Source organism: Ptychodera flava, chromosome 9 (genome assembly GCF_041260155.1).
Source record: "Ptychodera flava strain L36383 chromosome 9, AS_Pfla_20210202, whole genome shotgun sequence".
Lineage (NCBI taxonomy): Eukaryota > Metazoa > Hemichordata > Enteropneusta > Ptychoderidae > Ptychodera > Ptychodera flava.
Window position 1 is genome coordinate 38,204,866 of NC_091936.1, and position 19,619 is coordinate 38,224,484.

At 37.6% G+C, this 19,619-nt stretch overlaps 1 protein-coding gene across 5 annotated transcripts in view; it reads left to right on the plus strand.

Annotated features, from left to right (window-relative positions):
- The window catches only part of LOC139140908 (PDF receptor-like), a 114,369-nt gene extending 96,383 nt beyond the window's left edge, over positions 1–17,986 (plus strand). For all 5 annotated transcript variants that reach the window (XM_070710386.1, XM_070710383.1, XM_070710384.1 and 2 more), the window contains exons 3-14: positions 1,472–1,597; positions 2,002–2,144; positions 2,862–2,965; positions 3,723–3,894; positions 4,660–4,813; positions 5,532–5,592; positions 6,080–6,149; positions 6,559–6,644; positions 6,976–7,162; positions 7,922–8,020; positions 9,706–9,762; positions 12,323–17,986. In XM_070710386.1, coding sequence (XP_070566487.1) covers positions 1,472–1,597; positions 2,002–2,144; positions 2,862–2,965; positions 3,723–3,894; positions 4,660–4,813; positions 5,532–5,592; positions 6,080–6,149; positions 6,559–6,644; positions 6,976–7,162; positions 7,922–8,020; positions 9,706–9,762; positions 12,323–12,397 — 1,334 coding nt within the window. In that variant the 3' untranslated portion in view covers positions 12,398–17,986. The remainder of the gene's footprint in view (positions 1–1,471; positions 1,598–2,001; positions 2,145–2,861; positions 2,966–3,722; positions 3,895–4,659; positions 4,814–5,531; positions 5,593–6,079; positions 6,150–6,558; positions 6,645–6,975; positions 7,163–7,921; positions 8,021–9,705; positions 9,763–12,322) is intronic.
- Positions 17,987–19,619: the final 1,633 nt, after the last annotated feature.

Sequence of the window (19,619 nt, forward strand, 5' to 3'; positions counted from 1 at the left end):
TCCCGCCATATTTTGTACTGCGTGTTTCTCTTTAGATAGGGTGTCAAATTATCTTACAAATTTCATAGTTTTCAAATATCACAAAAATTGTGGAAACGTCATCAAGTCTTGCATCTACTAGTCCTTTAAACATCATAATTGATGCGTAATGTTTCTCGATAATCCGATACACCAAACTAATTCATAAGATAAATATTGCTAAAAAAATTAAGTGGGGTGGAATACAGTGTCGCGATGAATTGCGGACGATAACAATAGCATGGCGTGTGCTGAGTACAAACTACCAAGGCGTCATTAAAAGTCGAGTAAGCAATGCAAATGTGACGAGGTACGTGATTTGACATTACAAGGGATACACTTGAAAAGGTTTTTTGTTGTTTTGTTGTTGTTGTCGTTGTTATTGTTGTTGTTTTCTTTTTTATCAGGCTTAAATATGAAAGTCGAATCGAGAAAGCATATTAGGAGTTCAGGCTGTTCAGAGGCCAGTAAGATTCAGAAGTATACTTCGAACATGTATCAGTTGAAGATTGTTTTACGACATGCACTACACCAGAACCTGATCGCTTTTCACTACTTCCCAACTGTGTTCATCACCAGCAGTTTGATTTAGCTGTTAGAAATCTGACGAACGACACTTTAACGAGTTCAGACGTGCTGTCGTGAAAAAAACGAGGCATTGCCAAATCATTCAGACAAGCCACTCTGACAACCTACGCAACATGTGTGGTTGTCATTAGTATTGTGTGGCATGAATGCTTGGTCGAGCCAGCATAACTTCACTCGCTCTCAGCTTGGCGTTCTGGAATGTTGCTTTGCGGGTCACATACAACACTACAAGTACTGAGTCATAGTTAGAACAACAGATGAGACAGTGAGGTCCCATTCTACTACTCGGGGAGACATGAAGACGTTTCCAACCGCGCTGCGAAGTCTTCAAAAGAAGTATTACTTCGTGAGAGAAACGAAACAAGCATTGGAAACATTTTACAAACATTGAGGATATAGCCAAGGGTGCAGAGAAAGTTTTTTTGTAGTCTATACTAAGACGTTGGCACCTTTTTTCCCATCACTTATGTTCGTCATGTATTCAAAGGTAGTATGGCCCGTTGACTGTCATCTTCATTTGCTGAGTTGCTTGTTCTATCGAATGGTCATATTGCATACTAGAGCCAATGAAAATATTATTACGATTTGATAATAAAAATAATGATAGCATCTTTAACGATGAATAGAAAAAAACATGGCGATCATCATCATCATCACCATCATCATCACCACCATCATCATCTAATGTCAGCGAATATCTTAACTTCTAATATTCTATGTTTTTACTAAATATACATTCTATGGCCTTTTTTGAACCCCCAATCAACACATGTCAACACACTTTCGCCAACATTTGGTACTGTCTCGCAATGCACCAATCAAAAGTCGGACTTCAGTGTATTTTTCCCACATTGTATCTCCTTAGAATTATTTTGCCCAAGAACATGGATGATGAACCAGCTGCTCTGTGTTGGTGTATGTTGGCCAACTACTCCAGTCAATACAACTGCAGTTATTCCTTGCCCGCCGTCAAAATGGTGGCCGACGACACGTAAGTCTGTGGCATCATCTAGGTTGCTTTTTAATTAATGTATTTCGTTTACTCGCCTTTATATGTATTTTTAAGTTATACATTGTGTGTCCTGTAGCCATGTTTCTAATTATTCTTTAATTCACTGCTTTAAGTTACAGCAATTTTCTCTCCGACTTTAAAACCTTAAAGGGAATGTTACAATCCAATAAAATCAAGACATTTCTTCATGAAAGTTTTATTTTGATTAACAGATGAAACTTTAGCCAGCTTTTTAGTGAAATAACACTTTGTCGAGATTTTATCTTTTTTGAATTTCTGAATGAGAAAGTGGACCTAGACATTTTTTCTTGAAGAACACAGTGACAGCACATATTGTCTTAATAATTTGCAAGATATATAACCACAGTGCGTCATCGTAACAGGTACTCTGCAGCTGTACTGCCAGCCCAATGGATTGTGGGAAAACGTCACCATCGAGAAGGTACTAACGAAATGCATAGACGAGCTCACTTTAGACCTCATGGAGAAAGAATTTGGACAAGTGACGTCTCAGGAACAAGTGGAGGTGAGATTTCCACCAGCATGAATGGTTCAAGTGAAGTTACAACTGATTGTGTGATTGTCCATCAGAGTAATAGCCGTTCACTTTTCGCATGTACTTTGCCGTCTCCTGGAATGTTACTTTGCGGGTCACATGTCGCATGTACTTTGCAATCTCCTTAGAGATCAGTTGCGTCTCCGCTGCCATTAATATAAAACCAATGGACTGACATAGAGACCGATGGACGAGCTGTCAGACGGAGGAGCAGAGAGGGGCAGGTTTTGAGAAAAAGAGCGACGAGGGAACAAACACTGACGTGACATACATGAATAAATACAACGACCGTAAAGAGACAGATGGCAAGGGGAGACTATATTTGTGTAACAGTTGACTGGCTTAAATGCTGAATTTGTACTGAGTTTATCCTTCAATGTGCCGGCGAGTGTTTGTGAGTGTGAAACTGTTGAAAAGCGGAGTATAGCATTGGGAAGGAAGAGTTAAATGCAAGAATGTTTAAATGCCACAAAGTATGAGTCGAGAACGGTAAGCACCGACCACACAAAGGCAAATATGAAATTCCTTTAGAAGAGCGTTGGGCTAAATTAAGATCATTTCAATTTCAAGATATTAACACAATGACTGTCCAAACTTTCCGAAAATCGTATATTAGCATCATCCATAAATACATACAATTCTTTTGCGGGTAATAAGTCTTCTTTCATATGCTCTTGTTGTTCCCAGTTATACGAAAACGTTACCTACAGCACGAAAATTCTCCAGATCGTTGGGTATTCTATCTCTCTGGCTAGTCTAATCATAGCATTGCTAATTTTCTACTCGTTTAGGTAAGTATCCACGGCTTTCTCATGTCATTCTGTTCTCCAGATATTTGAAATGCACACCAACTGTGATGCGGAGGGCGTTAGAATTTCTGTACAAAGCGTGAAAACTTTGTAGAAATGCCGCATGAATGACATTTGATCGATCATATCGGCTAATCGCAAATCCAATGGGATTAGTTTCTATGGTTATGCTCAAATCTTATGTGGGTTTCCCATCTGAGAAATTTGAGGGTGTAAAAAACTATTCCTTGACATTCACATTGTCGTATTGACTGGTGAGGGGCTAAACCAGGATTACATCACAGGACTTACATCACATAACTGGCGCAGCATCTTCAGTGTATACGTGAAAACACGACGCAATGTTAGCCGATCGCAAAACGAAAACACCTTCCTAAGGCCATGTACAAGAGGTGATTGCAAAAAGGGGAAAAAAGAAATAAATGTAACCGAACAAAAATACTTCTCTTTCTCTCTCTTTCTGCCTTTCTGCCTTTGTCTCTCGGTCTGTCTGTCTCTCATACATAAATACATACACAGATAGATAGATAGATAGATAGATAGATAGATAGATAGATAGATAGATAGATAGATAGATAGATAGATACATACATACATACATAGTATACATACATACATACATACATACATACATACATACATACATACATACATACATACATACATACATACATACATACATACACATATTTGTGTGAATATCTTCAAATACGTGTATTTCCTTTTCCGTTGACAACAGAAGTTTACACTGCCCCAGGACGCAAATTCACAAACTGTTGTTTATCGCATACACCGTGTGGTTAGTTCTGGATGTCATCTTGTCTGTAGACCTAACCCAAGACAAAAAAACTTTCGACGGCGGTTGCGGCCACGGAATCGGGGAAAGATCACAGAAGACAATTCGTAACACGGTACGTAAAGCTTCTAATCAGATAATCTATATGGTATCCGCTTCGCCGTAGAAACTTTTTATTTGCACGATACTCGATCACTGTTCTGATTTTGTTTTGGGGTGGCTCTTTAAAAGACTGAGCGGCAGTTGCATTTTCTGACAAACAATTTCTTAAATCTATCGAGTTTGAGGAGAGTTGAAATCAAAATTTCGTAGTTGCATTTTGTTGCTTCCAAACTTTCGTTTAGGGTAAGGGAGTAATTTGAGGTCAAATCTGTCAAACTAACGAAAATCGTATCTACGTCTTCGTAAGAAACACTCCTACCAGATTTTAATACAACTTACCAATGAGTAACGCTTTCGACAATTCATTTTTGTTTATAGTAAAATATCCCGCTAAAGCCGATCGACAATTACTATAAGTTCACTGGCCTTCTTCTGTGGCCTAAAAGTACGAAGAAATTGTACTTTCAGTCTTCATATCAAAATTTTATGCCAAGTCATTTATAGCCTGTTAGAGGTAAAAGAGCCTGATGTGAAAATATTGTCCTTCCAGACGTTCATGTAGTTTAGTTTAGGAAAACGTTTACAAACCGCAATGAAGTTCCGCTTCCATGAATACCCTTTTATGTTTCATAATATTACTCGGTATGATTGTTACCAGAACTTCAATTTTGGAGCAAATAGCCTGAAAGAAAATTAATATTGCAAACGAAATTATACCTGTATCCAGAGCATGATTTAACTTTGCTGGTTGTTTCCACGTCTTCTTTTCTCTTCACAGCCGATACTGTGCGAAACGTTTGAAGTCTTTCGAGAGTACACAAGATTTTGCGTGTTTTCGTGGAATTTTGTGGAAGGGCTTTATCTTCACAGAATGGTTACAGCTGCTGTGTTTCGCAAACCAAACTTTAAGTTGTACTACGCAATTGGCTGGGGTACGACATTATGACTTATTTTATATTCGTGTTTTTCAATGCTATACTTGACATTATATACGCAAAATCAAAACCGACCTGCCTTTTTTAACACCCTAAAAAACCTCGCATATTCTTAATTTTCACTCTCGATTTTGCCAAATTTTTACTTTTTTATGTCAAGTCCCTTTGGAAATAAAGACATGAGAAAGTTTTCGACCAATCTGCACACGTTAACGAAACACAATCATACAATAATTGATTGACTGTGATAGATATCATATACTGTGAGAGGATTTCAGCAAATTAGATACGTACAGTGAGATAAATTTGACGATAAGATACTTAAATACCTAAATTTGGCTATCTCGTGTGTTTTTTTTCAAATGTACCGCTAAGTTCCTTTGTCTTTTTTTCTGAGAGAAAGGAATACGATGTCCTCAGACAATCAATTTGGTCAGGTTTTTGTGTATCCCCTCGTCGAAGTTAGTAACTCATGGTGGTTTTCAACTCTGAGCTTCACATTCGTTTAGTTGTAAAAGTGATATTGTGATCGATTCTACTTCTGTTATTTATATCAGTCACGTGAACTCTATCGAAGCATTCTCCGTTTCCAACGTTGGGTTTAAAGCCAATATCAACAAAGATGATCATACGAATGATTTGGCGGTGGGATAGTTGGATAATGTGTTGTTGGGCGGGAAATGATTGTTTATCGCCTATCTTTTATCTTTACCAGTTTTGCCGATATTTCCTGTATTAGGATGGGCCATTGCTATGCCTTACACAAGCAACCAAAAGTGAGTTTCGTTTATCGCTACCTTTCGTATTACACTAGAGTCTTATATTTTCGAAGTGGCGTTTTAGCGTTTTCCTTGGCAGATAAAAAACATCAAGGCAACAAATTACCCTGCAATCTTGCATGATAAATATACGACTTTCTCTCTATAGAAGCTGTAATTTTCTTTTACATGAGAAAGAATTCGAAATGAGAGATTTTAGATTATTTTTTAATCACAATTTATTTTTCAGTGAGTAAAACATTTTCTGAGAAAATAAGTTAGCAACATCTGCTTTGTATGGCTGTTTCACGACTGACCAGTAAGCTTATATATATATATATATATATATATATATATATATATATATATATATATATATATATATATATATATATATATATATATATATATATATATATATATATATATATATATATATATATATATATATATATATATATATACTCCGTCTCTCATTACTGTTGTCAAACTCTTTACCGTACAGATGCTGGCTTGGGTACAATTACTCGCCTTACTACTGGATAATTGAAGCCCCGCGTAATGCTCTCTTGTTTGTGAGTATCGACACGTGACTATGCTTTGATGTTCCAGCCCGCTAGGGAATGGATTCAAGAAGTGTAAACACTCCTAATGTCAAGGCTTGGGTACATGGTCGAGGAAATAAATTGAAAATAACCTCAAATGACCTACATGTACATGGTTCGCACAACATTCTATGATGTTCAAAATGTCATTATATATCCATGGAGGTGAAAGTTTACATGGCGCGGATCATACCTGTCACTTACCGAGTGTACTCTACTCATGCCGTGACATGAAACATTGGCCATCCCGTTTCGTCTCGGCAACATCAGCTTTGCATCGATGATGGAAACACTGACGATAGGTGGCGAGCTTCAGCCACTTCATTGTGGAGCCACATTGTCCGCGATATACATTGAAAGATATTCTTTTCTTCCGCAGGTTAATTTAATATTCCTCATAAATATCGTCAGAGTTATCGTCACGAAAATGAGAGAGACCAACACCACTGACACGATGCAAATTAAGTAAGTGTTTTCATGTGAGATAGGCATGAACATATATATATGTATATGTATTATGTATATGTATATATATATATATATATATATATATATATATATATATATATATATATATATATATATATATATATATATATATATATATATATATTATACCGACCTGAGCGGAGAATAAAATTGAACATGGCATCGACTAAAAGGACATGAAATACCACAAGGTGACAAAATGTCCAAGATATCACCATCCATATTAATATAAATGATATACTTGTCCTTGTTACATGCCAAATAACTTATTGCTATGTTTCCATATCATTGTATTTTGTTTCCTTAGGAAAGCCGCGAAGGCGGCTATTGTGTTAGTTCCTCTTCTGGGAGTGATAAATCTGCTATTCCTTCCCGAAAAGCCAGACTCTACTGACCCAGCCTGGATCGTCTATCTCTATTTTTATTCCACGAGTGTCTTAATAACCTTTCAAGGATTTGTCTGTGCCTTGATATTCTGTTTCTTCAACGGTGAGGTGTGTAGCACTTGTCCAGACTCCATTCCTTATACTCACACCCGACTGGCCAGTCTCCATACAGAAATTGTAGCGGCGTGGAAAATTAAAACATAGCTAGGGAGTCTCAGCAGTAGCTGGTTCGAATTATCCACGCAGCACTGATTCCCCACTGAGCTTCGATCTCTGTGTGGAGATTGCCGACTGGCATGCATGCACACATATCGTAACTATCGTTTTCGTGTTGCCTTGTCCTCGTTGTGTTTGTATTCCTATTCATTTTATCCTGAGACGAGTATCTTCAGCTTTCCTCCATCATTCACTCAGTATGTGGAAACGCTTGGAATTCTTGATGTCTATACTGCCCACAAATGGTGAAGAAAGCGAAATTCTGAAATCAGTGAAAGGTTACCTATACAGCTTACGCATGACATTGCGTACTGACAAATGCATATTGACAAAATATTTACAAAGAAAATTCTACTGTAAATCAATCTTACACCCTAACAAATTTGAATGCTCTATCCAATAATGTTGAAAAGTGAGCCAATGAGAAACTTTTGTGTGAAGTATTATACGTACTCCTTGTTTTACGCTTTCCGTGATAAAATCATATCAGATAGTCAAAATATTTACTCTGGTTAACCATTGTATAAAACCCTTCGGAAAATTTACCTCAGATTACAATTTCTTACCTCCGCCATATTTTTTGTGAAATGTAATAATGTAAATAAATTAGAGCGACACAAAGTTGAAAGAGCGTTCATCTTCATTCTTCAGGTGCAGCAAGCTATCAAGAGAAAGTGGACCGCATGGCGCGACTCACGAAACCCTCAGTCGAGGAGAGGAACAGCGACCACACATACGTGTATTTCAGAGGTACAAGGACAAATTTCGATTTTATTGCAATCTGCTTCAGCCTCACTCTCGTCACTTTTGTGCTCCGTCAAATCCGTCGAACGGTGTTAACTTCCTTTGGTACCGATGTTATGATGTTGGCATCATTTTTTGTTGTCAAAATGTTTTAAACCGATAAGATATTAGTAAGCGCGCCAGCTATCTTCATACAGGTATTATTTGCTCAACAAAAAATACTATCTCAGTCAAAAATAAAGATCAGTGGATATGCTACGAGCTTAATTAATTATCAGCAAGAAAATATCCATGTTACGGTACAATTTTGCTGCAGCATTTTCTAGTATTTTTGCCTAGTCTGCAAAATACAATGTCTTGTTCTTCTTCCAAAAATCATGTTAGAGTCCTTAATTCTCAGCTTGTCAACGGCCGATGATATGTGTAATTTCTGACGTTCATTTTTTTGCAGTTGATGTTTTTGCAGACTATGAATTTTATCGATAATATCGCAGGAGACTAATACTTTGCATCAGCATACTTTGGGGAGAATAAGACAATGGATTTGTTTTCTGGAACAAAAATTATGAAATATTACCAAAAATCTGTGCAAAAATCCCTTTAATAACTATTTTGTGGACAGAATCATTTTTTATATTGCGTCATGCTTTCACTGTCTTTTACCGTCGTCCCTTCTCATCCATATAACCGAGCATGCGTAATGTCTCTCGCATCTAAAATTGCGATCAAAAAGGAATATAATGAAGACTCTTCAGTATTCACCTCTGAACTAAGGAACGAATTTCATGTTTAAACCATATGATCCCCTTGTCACATTAACTATTTTTACACTGGTAGAAATGATAAATTATACGTATTAACCCTACCCTGACAAGATATCGACCGGCAATCATTATTACCGTCATATACTCGGTCCTTACACTCTTGGTAGTCGATTTGTCTGCCAAATGTATAACGGAACAGCAGCTGTAACTTTCGATAATATTGTTATTGTTTGTGGTCCATGAAGTAAGTTGGTTTTCTATTTGTTCATCCCTGAAGTATATGATGAATTGCAGAGTATTTGCCTTACCATCAAATGTTATAGTTGACAAATGATTTCCGGACTAAACTTCACTTATTTTAGACACTTGTCATAATGGCTACGTTGGCAAGTTGAATGTCCACTCCGTAAAGGTGTTATAATACAGCTCTTAATTATCAGTTCAATTTTTTTAAATTGTTGACAATATATCAATAGATTACAGCGGTTTGTCTGTAGTTTATTGTTCTCAACAATCTCGCTTCAGGAGGTAGTGTTTTAGTTTATATATCCTTAAAATGAACGAACGTTTGAGATGCCCCACACAGCGTACATGTTTTGTTCTCTACACATCTGTCGATAGTAAAATATTCGCATGTTTGAAGTAAAAACACCTATCACCACTTCCATACCTGTACAATTGCACGTTGCACAAACATGCATGTCCCAGAATGCAAAAGGATAACAAGTATGTGACATAGCATCGCAAATTGCACGCTATGTGGTTCAGCCGAACGAGTTGACAGGCCTGACCCGCTTTCGTTGTTGGATGAGACGAAATAACATGTTTGTACGTATGAAATAATATGTTCATGGGTTTATCATACAGAATGCTTTTTGACCCTGTGTCTGATTTTCTTGGATGGCTTGCTTTTTTTACTTTTTTTAGCTTAACGGAAGGAATCATATACCTTCTCGCTCTTCTTGGAAAGACAAGCTGCAATATGTAAGTTTTACACACATACACAAGTAATGTTCTTGTCCTTCCTATACCCTTGATCGTTAATGTCCTTTTTCAAATCTTCTGAGTCGCAAGAAGCCTTGTCGACTTTTTCTCCCTGTCTGTGGCTGCAGCCAGCTCGCTCCTCCAACTAGCCGCTGCGTTGAATGTAACCTTTTACACTGTTTCGTTACATCTCCTCGTCACCTGGTCTTACAGAAGCATTTCATTGTATTCTAAACTAACTCCGACAGCTCAGTGATAGCATACAACTATCCTAAATCAAAGCCGATGTCCTACACTCACTCACTGCCAAAGCGCACGCACCCATTTGATCCTACATGTTTCAAGGTCTACTCTCATCTCCATGCTCTCTTCACGTGATTTATAAACGCCTTGTTAACCACTATTCTCTTTCTCGTTGCTCATGGCACCCTTTTGTACTCCCTAGGAAACCCCGTCACGCAATCATCTTGGCTGTGCCGCCATATGCACTTGTAGCTGTGACTTTGTCTGCTCCTGATGGAAACCTCAGCCGTTTCTCAATCGACCGATAGGTACTCTTTCTGTGTCACAAAAACAATAATCACAACACTTTTCTCATGACTGCCAACTCCCTAGACTGTACTCTGCACAGTGTACTCAGGCCAAATAAAAAAATACGTGTGTTTCTGGTAACATGCCTATTGGGATTAGGGTAGATAGGTCGGAGGATTGTTTTAGTTTTCCTGTTTTGGCTGAGACTCATAAATTACGGTAAAATTTAAAGGATTTATTCGAAATTTTTGAAATCCGAAAAAAATGTCTAAGGTTTCTCTAGGGTCGGTCAGATTACCGGAAACATACATATTTTTTGCTCATTTGACCTCATCAGCAGGTTTCTAATCACATAAAATTTCGGACAAGTGTCACGAATCCGTAAAACAAATAGAAACTACAGAGGCAGCCGTTGAGGGAATTGGCACATCTAAGGTGCGATCACATGGCCAAATACATCTTATATCCACCCCGATCCTTCTTGTTGAATTTCAGACTGAATTTAATCTTCATATAGGTCATGTTGATGTTGATGTTGTTGACGAACAATTTTAACATTTACCTTATCAGCACAAAATACAGACCAAAAACAGTTGTAGAGAACAAATTATATTGGAATTGACTCTGTCGAATGCTTTACGGTGCAAGGTCACCGCTACATAAGTAACACGAAAACAAACTTATTGTGCAGTTTGAAGTTGTTTTGTGGGCCCCTTTGTTTCTCAAATTTATGCGTAACTACCCCTATTTGCTTAAATGCTCAGTGACATTAAATTGAATTGATTGGAATCATATAAACCCGAACGCGTTTGTCAGCGAAATGCGCTGTCCCTTTCTTTCGATTTCGTCACAAACTGCTTATTCTCTTATTGATTAGTACTACTTTATTGGTGAGAATTACTGAAATCAGCTGATTCGAAATGTTTCCTTTAACTGATTTTGTCATGCAAAAGATCTTCTACACTTTTTGATATTCATCATTGTGATATTGTAATTGGAAAAAAACATCACTTGTATGTGACTCTACATTCTGTGTCATGGTCTTCGAAGACAAGAAATAACAACCTAACAAATGACTCTTGCCACTTGTTTGTACTCTATCTAATAGATTAAAACAGCTTCAAGCATCATACCTGTTCTAAAATTCCATGTAACTCCACAAAATAGACATAGATCACGTGACCGTCATCGTGTTTGTTGATGTAAGCCTAGAGTTCAGTGCAGCTCTTACGCCGTGTGTCGTCGCCAATGCTTACTATTCTCTTTTGCCTTTCAGCTGCAAACGGAGTTTACCCGTCCCCTAAGCTGATTTGCTTTTTCATAATATATTGCGTCCATAGTCAAAATATGTTCATTTCTCGGTTCACTGTGTAAACACTTTTGTTTATTTATTCTACCACGATGGAAACACAGTAAAGTGAAAGTGGTGACGACATTGGTTGAATAATGTACTTCAGATAAACAAGGGAACTTCGTATCCAGCAAAGGGCTGCAAGAGAATATGCCTAACTCGTCTCTGTAGACCAGTGCATTCAATAACTATGCTTTGCTGGCAAGGTGGCATGCATTTTACTTGCTTTGTGTAATGATCTGTACTCCCAACGCTGGCAGAGATTACATCATATATTATTGTTGTACACATATATTCTATTTCCTAACCGTTCGGCAGTTAAATGTTTCCCTGGGATATCAACATGTCGTTCCTACTACCTTGTGTTTAATACCATGTGCAGTTCAGACGTTTTGGTGGAATATCGCTTGAATACTGTGTTATAACCCCTAACTGCGATAAAAAGGTTACTTTTCGTCATCTCATCTTGCAATAACTTGCCTGACAGCACATTTTTTATTTTCATCCCCCCATTCTAGTGACTGCTGATATCATTCAACCGTTGCAATGCACGTAACCGAATTAAGACAATTGACGTAAGGCAATTAACTTTCACTCGGAAAAATAATTTGCACACGATACCATTATTTATAACGCAGTTTGTGTGATTGGTCCGTTTCTTTTCTTTTGTTTTACCAGATCCGGATGAATTCTATTTGTGACGTCAGCTCAGACAACAGTCAAAACAAATCTAACGACATAACTGCAGTGTAAGAAGAAGATGGTTTGTGAAAAAAAATACTTTCAAATATCAATCTCCCGCCTCGTAAATGCGCGCTCGGGAGAAACTTACCAAGCATGATTTACATATCGTCTGATGGACGGTAGCAGACGACAGGGAGGATGACCCCGAGTGTGTGAGTTCTAATAGCTTCTCCGTCAGTCATCAGATACATTTAACGCCAAAGCTTTATTACCTATTGACTTTATGTCGAGAGGAGCGAACCGGGTATGATTCGTCGACCATAGAAGATGCGAGTTCGTTGGACTGGAAATTTGCCGGCTTAATTTGTGGCCTATGGACATGCGGTTCTTCTCACTGTCTTTTTCACCGTATAATATCTCTCCCTCTGGACCTGAATGCAGTGCAGACTTACACAACTCATACACGTGGGTCCTCTCCGAAATGGGACACAAAGGTCGCTATGAAATATTTAGCGCAACACTGACGTGTTCTTCGTTATTGACTGGATGTGGACAACCTATGACCTGAGGTGTTGCACGAAGTCGTGTATTTTCCTGAGATGTATATATCCTGATCAAACCAAAGTAATTTCTTTCCAATTAACTCTTTCGTTCCTCACGGGAAAAGTCAGGTGGAAAAACTTAATTGGAAAACTCACCGGTACGAAGAGACTCTCAGTGATCATTCAGCTGTAGGAAGTTAAACCTTTTTATATTTGAAGCAAAAATTTAATCTTATGCCGTCATCACCGACCCTATTTCCCCACGGCCTTTTTTTCCATGGTTTCAGCGGCTCATTATTTCGAGAGGTAGTTCAAGCGGTACATCGAATTCCTTCGTGTGAACTTGCGGCAAACCCCACTCTATATACTTTCATTACTTTGTTATTGCCAGATTTCGAAGGAAGGAAGCACTCAAGCTCGTGGCTGTTCCAGTGCAATTATTAGGCTGCGTTCACAAATAACGATTTGGGGGGGAGGGGGGCGGAGGAATCTCCATTGAAATCTTTTTTTTTTCAGATCCCCCCTAAGTACCCTAAAAATTTTCAAATGCCCCCCCCCCCTCTATATGGTCGAAATTTTTCAAGTCCCCCCTCCGAACTATCACAGGCCCGCATATTTGTAAAGGATGTGAGCGCAGAAAAAATAAACATGTATTGCGCCGTTCTGCTCACAGGTGTTCAACACGACCTGTATTAGCATTTTGTTTAGTCATATTCCAAAGGCAAGTTCTTTAAATGCATCAGTGAATTTTTTAGATTTATTGGTCTAAAAGCCAACTTGAGTTAATCCAACTCTGGCCAGGTCAATTGCTCCTGCTGAAGAGCACACAAAATGACAATCATGAGAGAGTAGGCAAATTGTGAATTCTGGCTAATTGACATATTGCACGGTGACCTACCAAAAATTAGTTTCAAAACTACAAGACATATATGGATTAGATGCTAGTCAAAATTGACAATACCGGAAGGTTAAAATATGCCATCATATAAATGTTGTAATCTTTGAAATTTTGGATGTAATAATTGCAAATTTGGTTAAAAAATAAATAATTCCATTTGGTCACATATTTTTTCTTTTAGTCTTTACAGTTCAAAGTTTTACTTTTGTATCATTTTATAACAAGAATGTGAAAATTTAGAAAATCAAGCATGGTGACCCCATCTTTTTTCTTTAATATTTGATTATTCTCATATGCCAGAATTCAAAAATTTCTATGTGTTCTTCCATGTGTTGCTCTCTGGCCTGATCTTGTGTACAAGTATGTTTCACTGTCATGAGCATCATTTGACCCAAACTCTTCTTCAACTACCATGTACATTAGAGTCAGAGCTATCTCTGTTACTGTTCAGGTATGCAGTGACAGTGACACTGCAGTAGCAGAGCATTAATGATAGTGACACTACCCATAGGCAGTAGCTGTATTAACTTTGATAATTTTGGCAATATTTTTGTTCAGTTTTATGACTGCGTTCTTGTTCTACTCCCTACAGCATGTTGAATTGTCTCGCATTCAGCTTGCTATCACAGCCTATGTATGTGTACCATGCATTTGTATCACTGACAACTGACTGTCAGTCTGGACTCCAATTAAATTATCACCAAATACATATTTATATTTATGTATACAGGCTTTGTCGACAAACTAAATATTGTGTGTTTTAGCATGTTGTAGGGAGATAGCAAGAAACTGTAGTTGTTATATTGCAGAGAAATATTGCAGAAATCATTAACAGTTGCAGCTTCTGCCCTGTTACTAGGCTCAAGTTTGTTTTTTTACGACAAATCACTCTTTTAGATTTTTTCGAGATAAAAGTCATGAAATGTGACAAAATGGTTCTAGATTTTGTTAAATTATTACTAACATTACAACATTTTGATGACATAAAAATGGTATTCATTTTTCATTGAATTATCTACAAAAACTTGGAATTGGAAAATGTAAAACACAAAAGGGAACCAAAACTTTTCAAGTCCCCCCTACAGGTAGAGCAAAATTTTCAAGTCCCCCCTCTACTACCCCCAAAGTTTTCGAATCCCCCCCCCCGAATTCCTCCAGCCCCCCCCCCCCCAACCATTTTTTGTGAACGCAGCCTTAGTGGGGCAAGTTCCATATCGAGGTAAAGAAGGGCGCCCTCTTGCGGGTATATTCCGATCTGCCAGTCGACGTTTCCACAGTATCAAAGACTGGAAATTCCTCAGAATAATGTTTCTAAAGACAGGTGTACAGTCTGTGTAGTTTTCCAAGTCTAAAGTTTAACGTACTCACAATTAATGGTATTATGATTGCTTAAAACCCAAGGGCCGCCTTTGTAGAACAGAAATGTTCAATACAAGAGCTCTCACTTATGTGACGTCATTCACATATGAGTAAATTGTACATGGTTGTCTTGAAAAAGGACACGTCATAATACACTTGAAGACTGTTATTTACAAAATAATACAGATGAACTTTCGAGAGGACGAGTACCGAAAACACGTATACATATCCGAATTCGCCTAAATATTTTGCAAATGTATTTTGATTCTCTGCACGTGTCGTTCTTTCCCCCAATTCTTCTCAATAACTCAAAATTTAAATTGGGTAACGCAATCAGTATTTTATCGTATTATCCAAATGTAGACAATACAGTAAAGAAGAATGTAATACATTTGTTCTTCAACAAGCCGGATAGGCAGTGGCATCCATACCGCATAAACTTTGAGGAGTTCCACTCCTGGTTTTTTTTCACACTCCAAGCAGTGGTGCCGAGGTGCAATGTTTACATAACTACCATAACTTTCAGTGTTATAGCAATTTACCACATTCTAGCAATGCACGAAGGATTGAGAGGATATGGTAGCAAACAAAATAATTATGTAACTGTTCTATATGCAAAGGAATATGTTTTGGTTTGGATTATGTCATAGTGTGGCATCTACAATGCCCATAAACTCTACTCAGCTTCAAAATCATTTCGATGGCGCCGGATCGTCATACAAAGCGGACAGAGGTGGCCATTTTATGTATTGATACAGAGTCGCCATGTCAACAGGTGTCACGCGCGCAACGTTAATTTGTCACGCCGCACGCTCATAACCTGTTTTCAGGTGGGCGGTACTTTGCGAACTGAAGAATATTTGCTTTAGTTTGTACAAACATAACAAGAACTTCATGAAACTACCATATATGATAACATTACAAGATTCATCTTATTTTTTCTGTATTTAGCTACCTGGAATATCCATGTTCTCAATGCCCTTCAAAATTTTATATCGGCGACATCGCATCATAAGTAGTCTCGGTGACCCAGCCTCAATGCTTGGCTGGGGGCGCTACACTTCTGCCAGGAGAAGAGACTCTTGGAAAATTGATATTGAATCACTGCTTTTCGAGATGAGCACTGACACTGAAACGTCGAGCTCTGATAAGCCAGCCGGTCTGGAACTTTTTATGACCTCGCTACCCTTCTTACCGGTTATGACAAAACAATTATTTACTCTATAGGCCTACTGCTAAGAATTCTGGACCGTTACCATTCCAAACAGTGTAATGTCTTCAAGGTCCTTGTGACATCTCCGTTGGTTTCTCCAATCAAGTACAGATATTGAATCTGATGGGTATCAAAGCTGCATACATAAGAGACGAAAGGAAAGTGGTCGGGTCACGACAGAGACCATAAAAAGTTTTGGCCAATCAGAGCCTGACATTTCACTGTCAGCGGCCATCTTATATAGCAGTGTGTGAATAGGAATTTCTCTAGACTCTTCTCCGGGCGGAATGGACTGGCAAAAGTAGTGAGTGTTGAAATAAGCTTATCAATTTAAGAACCTTTGAATGTCTAGCCATTTACCAGTTGTGAATAAGCTTGTAAGTACCTGCGCGCGCTGTCATTTTTGCGCGTGTTTGTCCATCTCTCCGTTCTAAAGAACGAAAGGAGAGCCGGAGAATGAGACAAAACAAGCATTACCAAGGAAAGATTATTTGAGAGACACGAAAACCCCCAAAATATCATTAAAATGAGAATATCGTAACGGATTCGATGTGAAAATACCTGTCTGTTATTTATGTGTTCTAAAGGCACATCAAAGCCTCTTTCTACTCCCTAAGACATGACAGGGCATGCGTTCACAGATTCTGAATCTAAATTTATCCCAGACCGATTTTTATCCACCTGTGGATTGTTGTTATCTAGTATACAATGTTAGCCAAGACTTGTGTCTTTTGGTTTTGTTTTGATGTTTTTTCAGATCAAAAGTTAAATACATGCTATCCCACTATAGCCTATAGGGAAAAGTGAATACCCTCTTTTAAGTAAATTTATGACCTTAAGTATATATGTTTATTCTTAACTGTATCATAACTGAGCCGTTGCAAATTTAACAACGCTGGGACGTTTGAAAGAGCAAAACACATACTGGGCTAGTTTTGTTGTAATGATGGTGATGAAAAACTAAGCTAAGTCATAACTGAGCCAATTTCCTCATTTGTCAAGTCACGTTAGTTATTTGCATATCGAGCAACTTGTTATGAAGTTGCATTCTGCAGGTATTTAGTTTGCAGAAGTACGGGAAGATTTACAATTGTGCAAATCATCGACATTGCAGTTGGGGTCTTCACACCTCTAATCCTTATATTCCCATAGCGGTGAGCTACTGAAATTAACAGACTGAATACGTTAATTACTTCTTTATGTTAGGCCTTCTTGGATGTTTACTGTTGGTCATGGTGTGATTATCCATTTCAGCAACTTGTCATACCACATTTACACTTCTATTGTGCAATAAATGAACTTACAGAATTGTACAAAAGTGATAAATTACTTTACGCAAGAGCATCTAACAATTATTTTACTGTAGCTTCGACCTCTTAACACCTTGGTGTAGTGTTCATAATGTTGGGCATCCCATTTTGGCCACAATTATTGTAATTCTATAATTGTAAGATACTGTCATTTGAATAAGTGATATTAACGAAGTCCATAAAATCTATATGGAATGTTTGTATTTAACAAATCTTGCAGCACAGTATTTAATGGTTTTTTTCCTGTGGAACAGTATCCGAGTATTCATCGGACGAGTATTGTTAATAAAGGATAATTATACATTGGAAATTTAATAAATAAAAAGTATTGATATTAATTTTATCTCAGTGTATTGTGTCGTGATTGGCATGCATCCTCGACATGAAGTCCAATTTCTCCCTGTTTATGTCTTGTTTACAATTTTGTGATACCTCTAAAGAAGTAAGGATGTTTTGATGGTTTGGTATGGTTGCGAACTACAGACTAATAGATGACATCTTGCCCAAAAAATGATACCTCGAGAACGTATCGTAAACTTGGTTCGAAGCATTTAGCAGTATGTAAAACGTATTTTGGATTCGGACACAACTTTCCTCTCTTCCTAAAATTGTTAAAGCACTTTTGAATACAAATACATCTACAGCTGGCTCTTTCCTGGTCACAATAAATAAACAGTTTACATCTCCTTTTCATTCCTTTTCCCATAGCGCATGAGCAAAGCAGCTTTACCTTTTCAGGGAAAAGAAATGTAATAATAGAGAATAAAGTTCGTAGGTGTTTTTTTTGTTTATTTAAAAAGGCAAAAAATTGATATCTGATTTCTTGCAACAGTACGACGCCGTCGAAAAACGCAAAGAAATATGCATTCATTATATTATTGCACAAAAACTATCAATTAAGGAAAAGCGATGTGATTGATATGGCAGCTTTTACACACAATTCATTTGAAAGTGTTGGGTCCCTTATACGATATTGGAAACAACTTATGCATGCAATATTGGGATATTACGCAAGGAGAGTCATTCAAAGTTGTTATATAATTGGCAAAATAAATGTGAAAACACTGTACATCTACCTTGAAGGAGAGATAGACTTGGTTTATCGGACGTGCGATCATTATGCTGTTCCGAAAAGGTAGAAAGTGTGCCGTTTCAAACGGATTCTATTTATCAAAAATTTATTCGGGTGGAGATCATAATTTAATTCTTTGTAAACATCCGGCAGAGTTTTAGGCTTAGTAGCAGAAAGTTTTGGAACATCCGGAGCTTGGTTTGTACTGGAAGGATTGTTGCCTAGGAAAGTATGTTCTTTGATACTTAGAATAGATACATTCTTCTGAACCCAGACTAGTTAGTCTGTTCAGAGAAAAATAGACTTTTGATGATCGAATGGATTTTTGATCATGTGTTCATTCATGTACCAACTAGGAAAGCGTGGCTTTTTTAACATTCCAATATTCCTCTGTCACTTAAGAATGCGCCTCGGGGACAGATATTCGGACTCTTAATCTTATTACAATTACTTTCTGATACACCAATTTGTGGGGTTCATTTTAAAGCTCTTGGAGTCACAAAACTTTTCACTGCATAGCTTAGTTTTTCGAAATTCGAAAACTTTATTTTCCTCCATAGAGTTAACAGGGAGATTGCGACCATTTTAAATTTCAAATATCGGTAAATCTTGGGTTATTTGTTTCTCTAGTACTAAAATTTGCAAGGTGACCCCCGATTTTTTTTCTTGATTTTGAAAGAGAATGGTTGAAAGAATCCTCAAGGAAAGTTTGAACAAAAGTTTAAGTCTGTCACTTTCGAGGTGCATACTACCTTTAGCGCCTACTAGGACAAATTATGGCAACAGTTTTTGGTGTGGGACATGATCATTGTTTCACTTTTTTCATGTTGAACTTCATAAAAGCATCTATGTCAATAATACACGCTTGATTTTCGATTATAGATATTCCTACTCCTT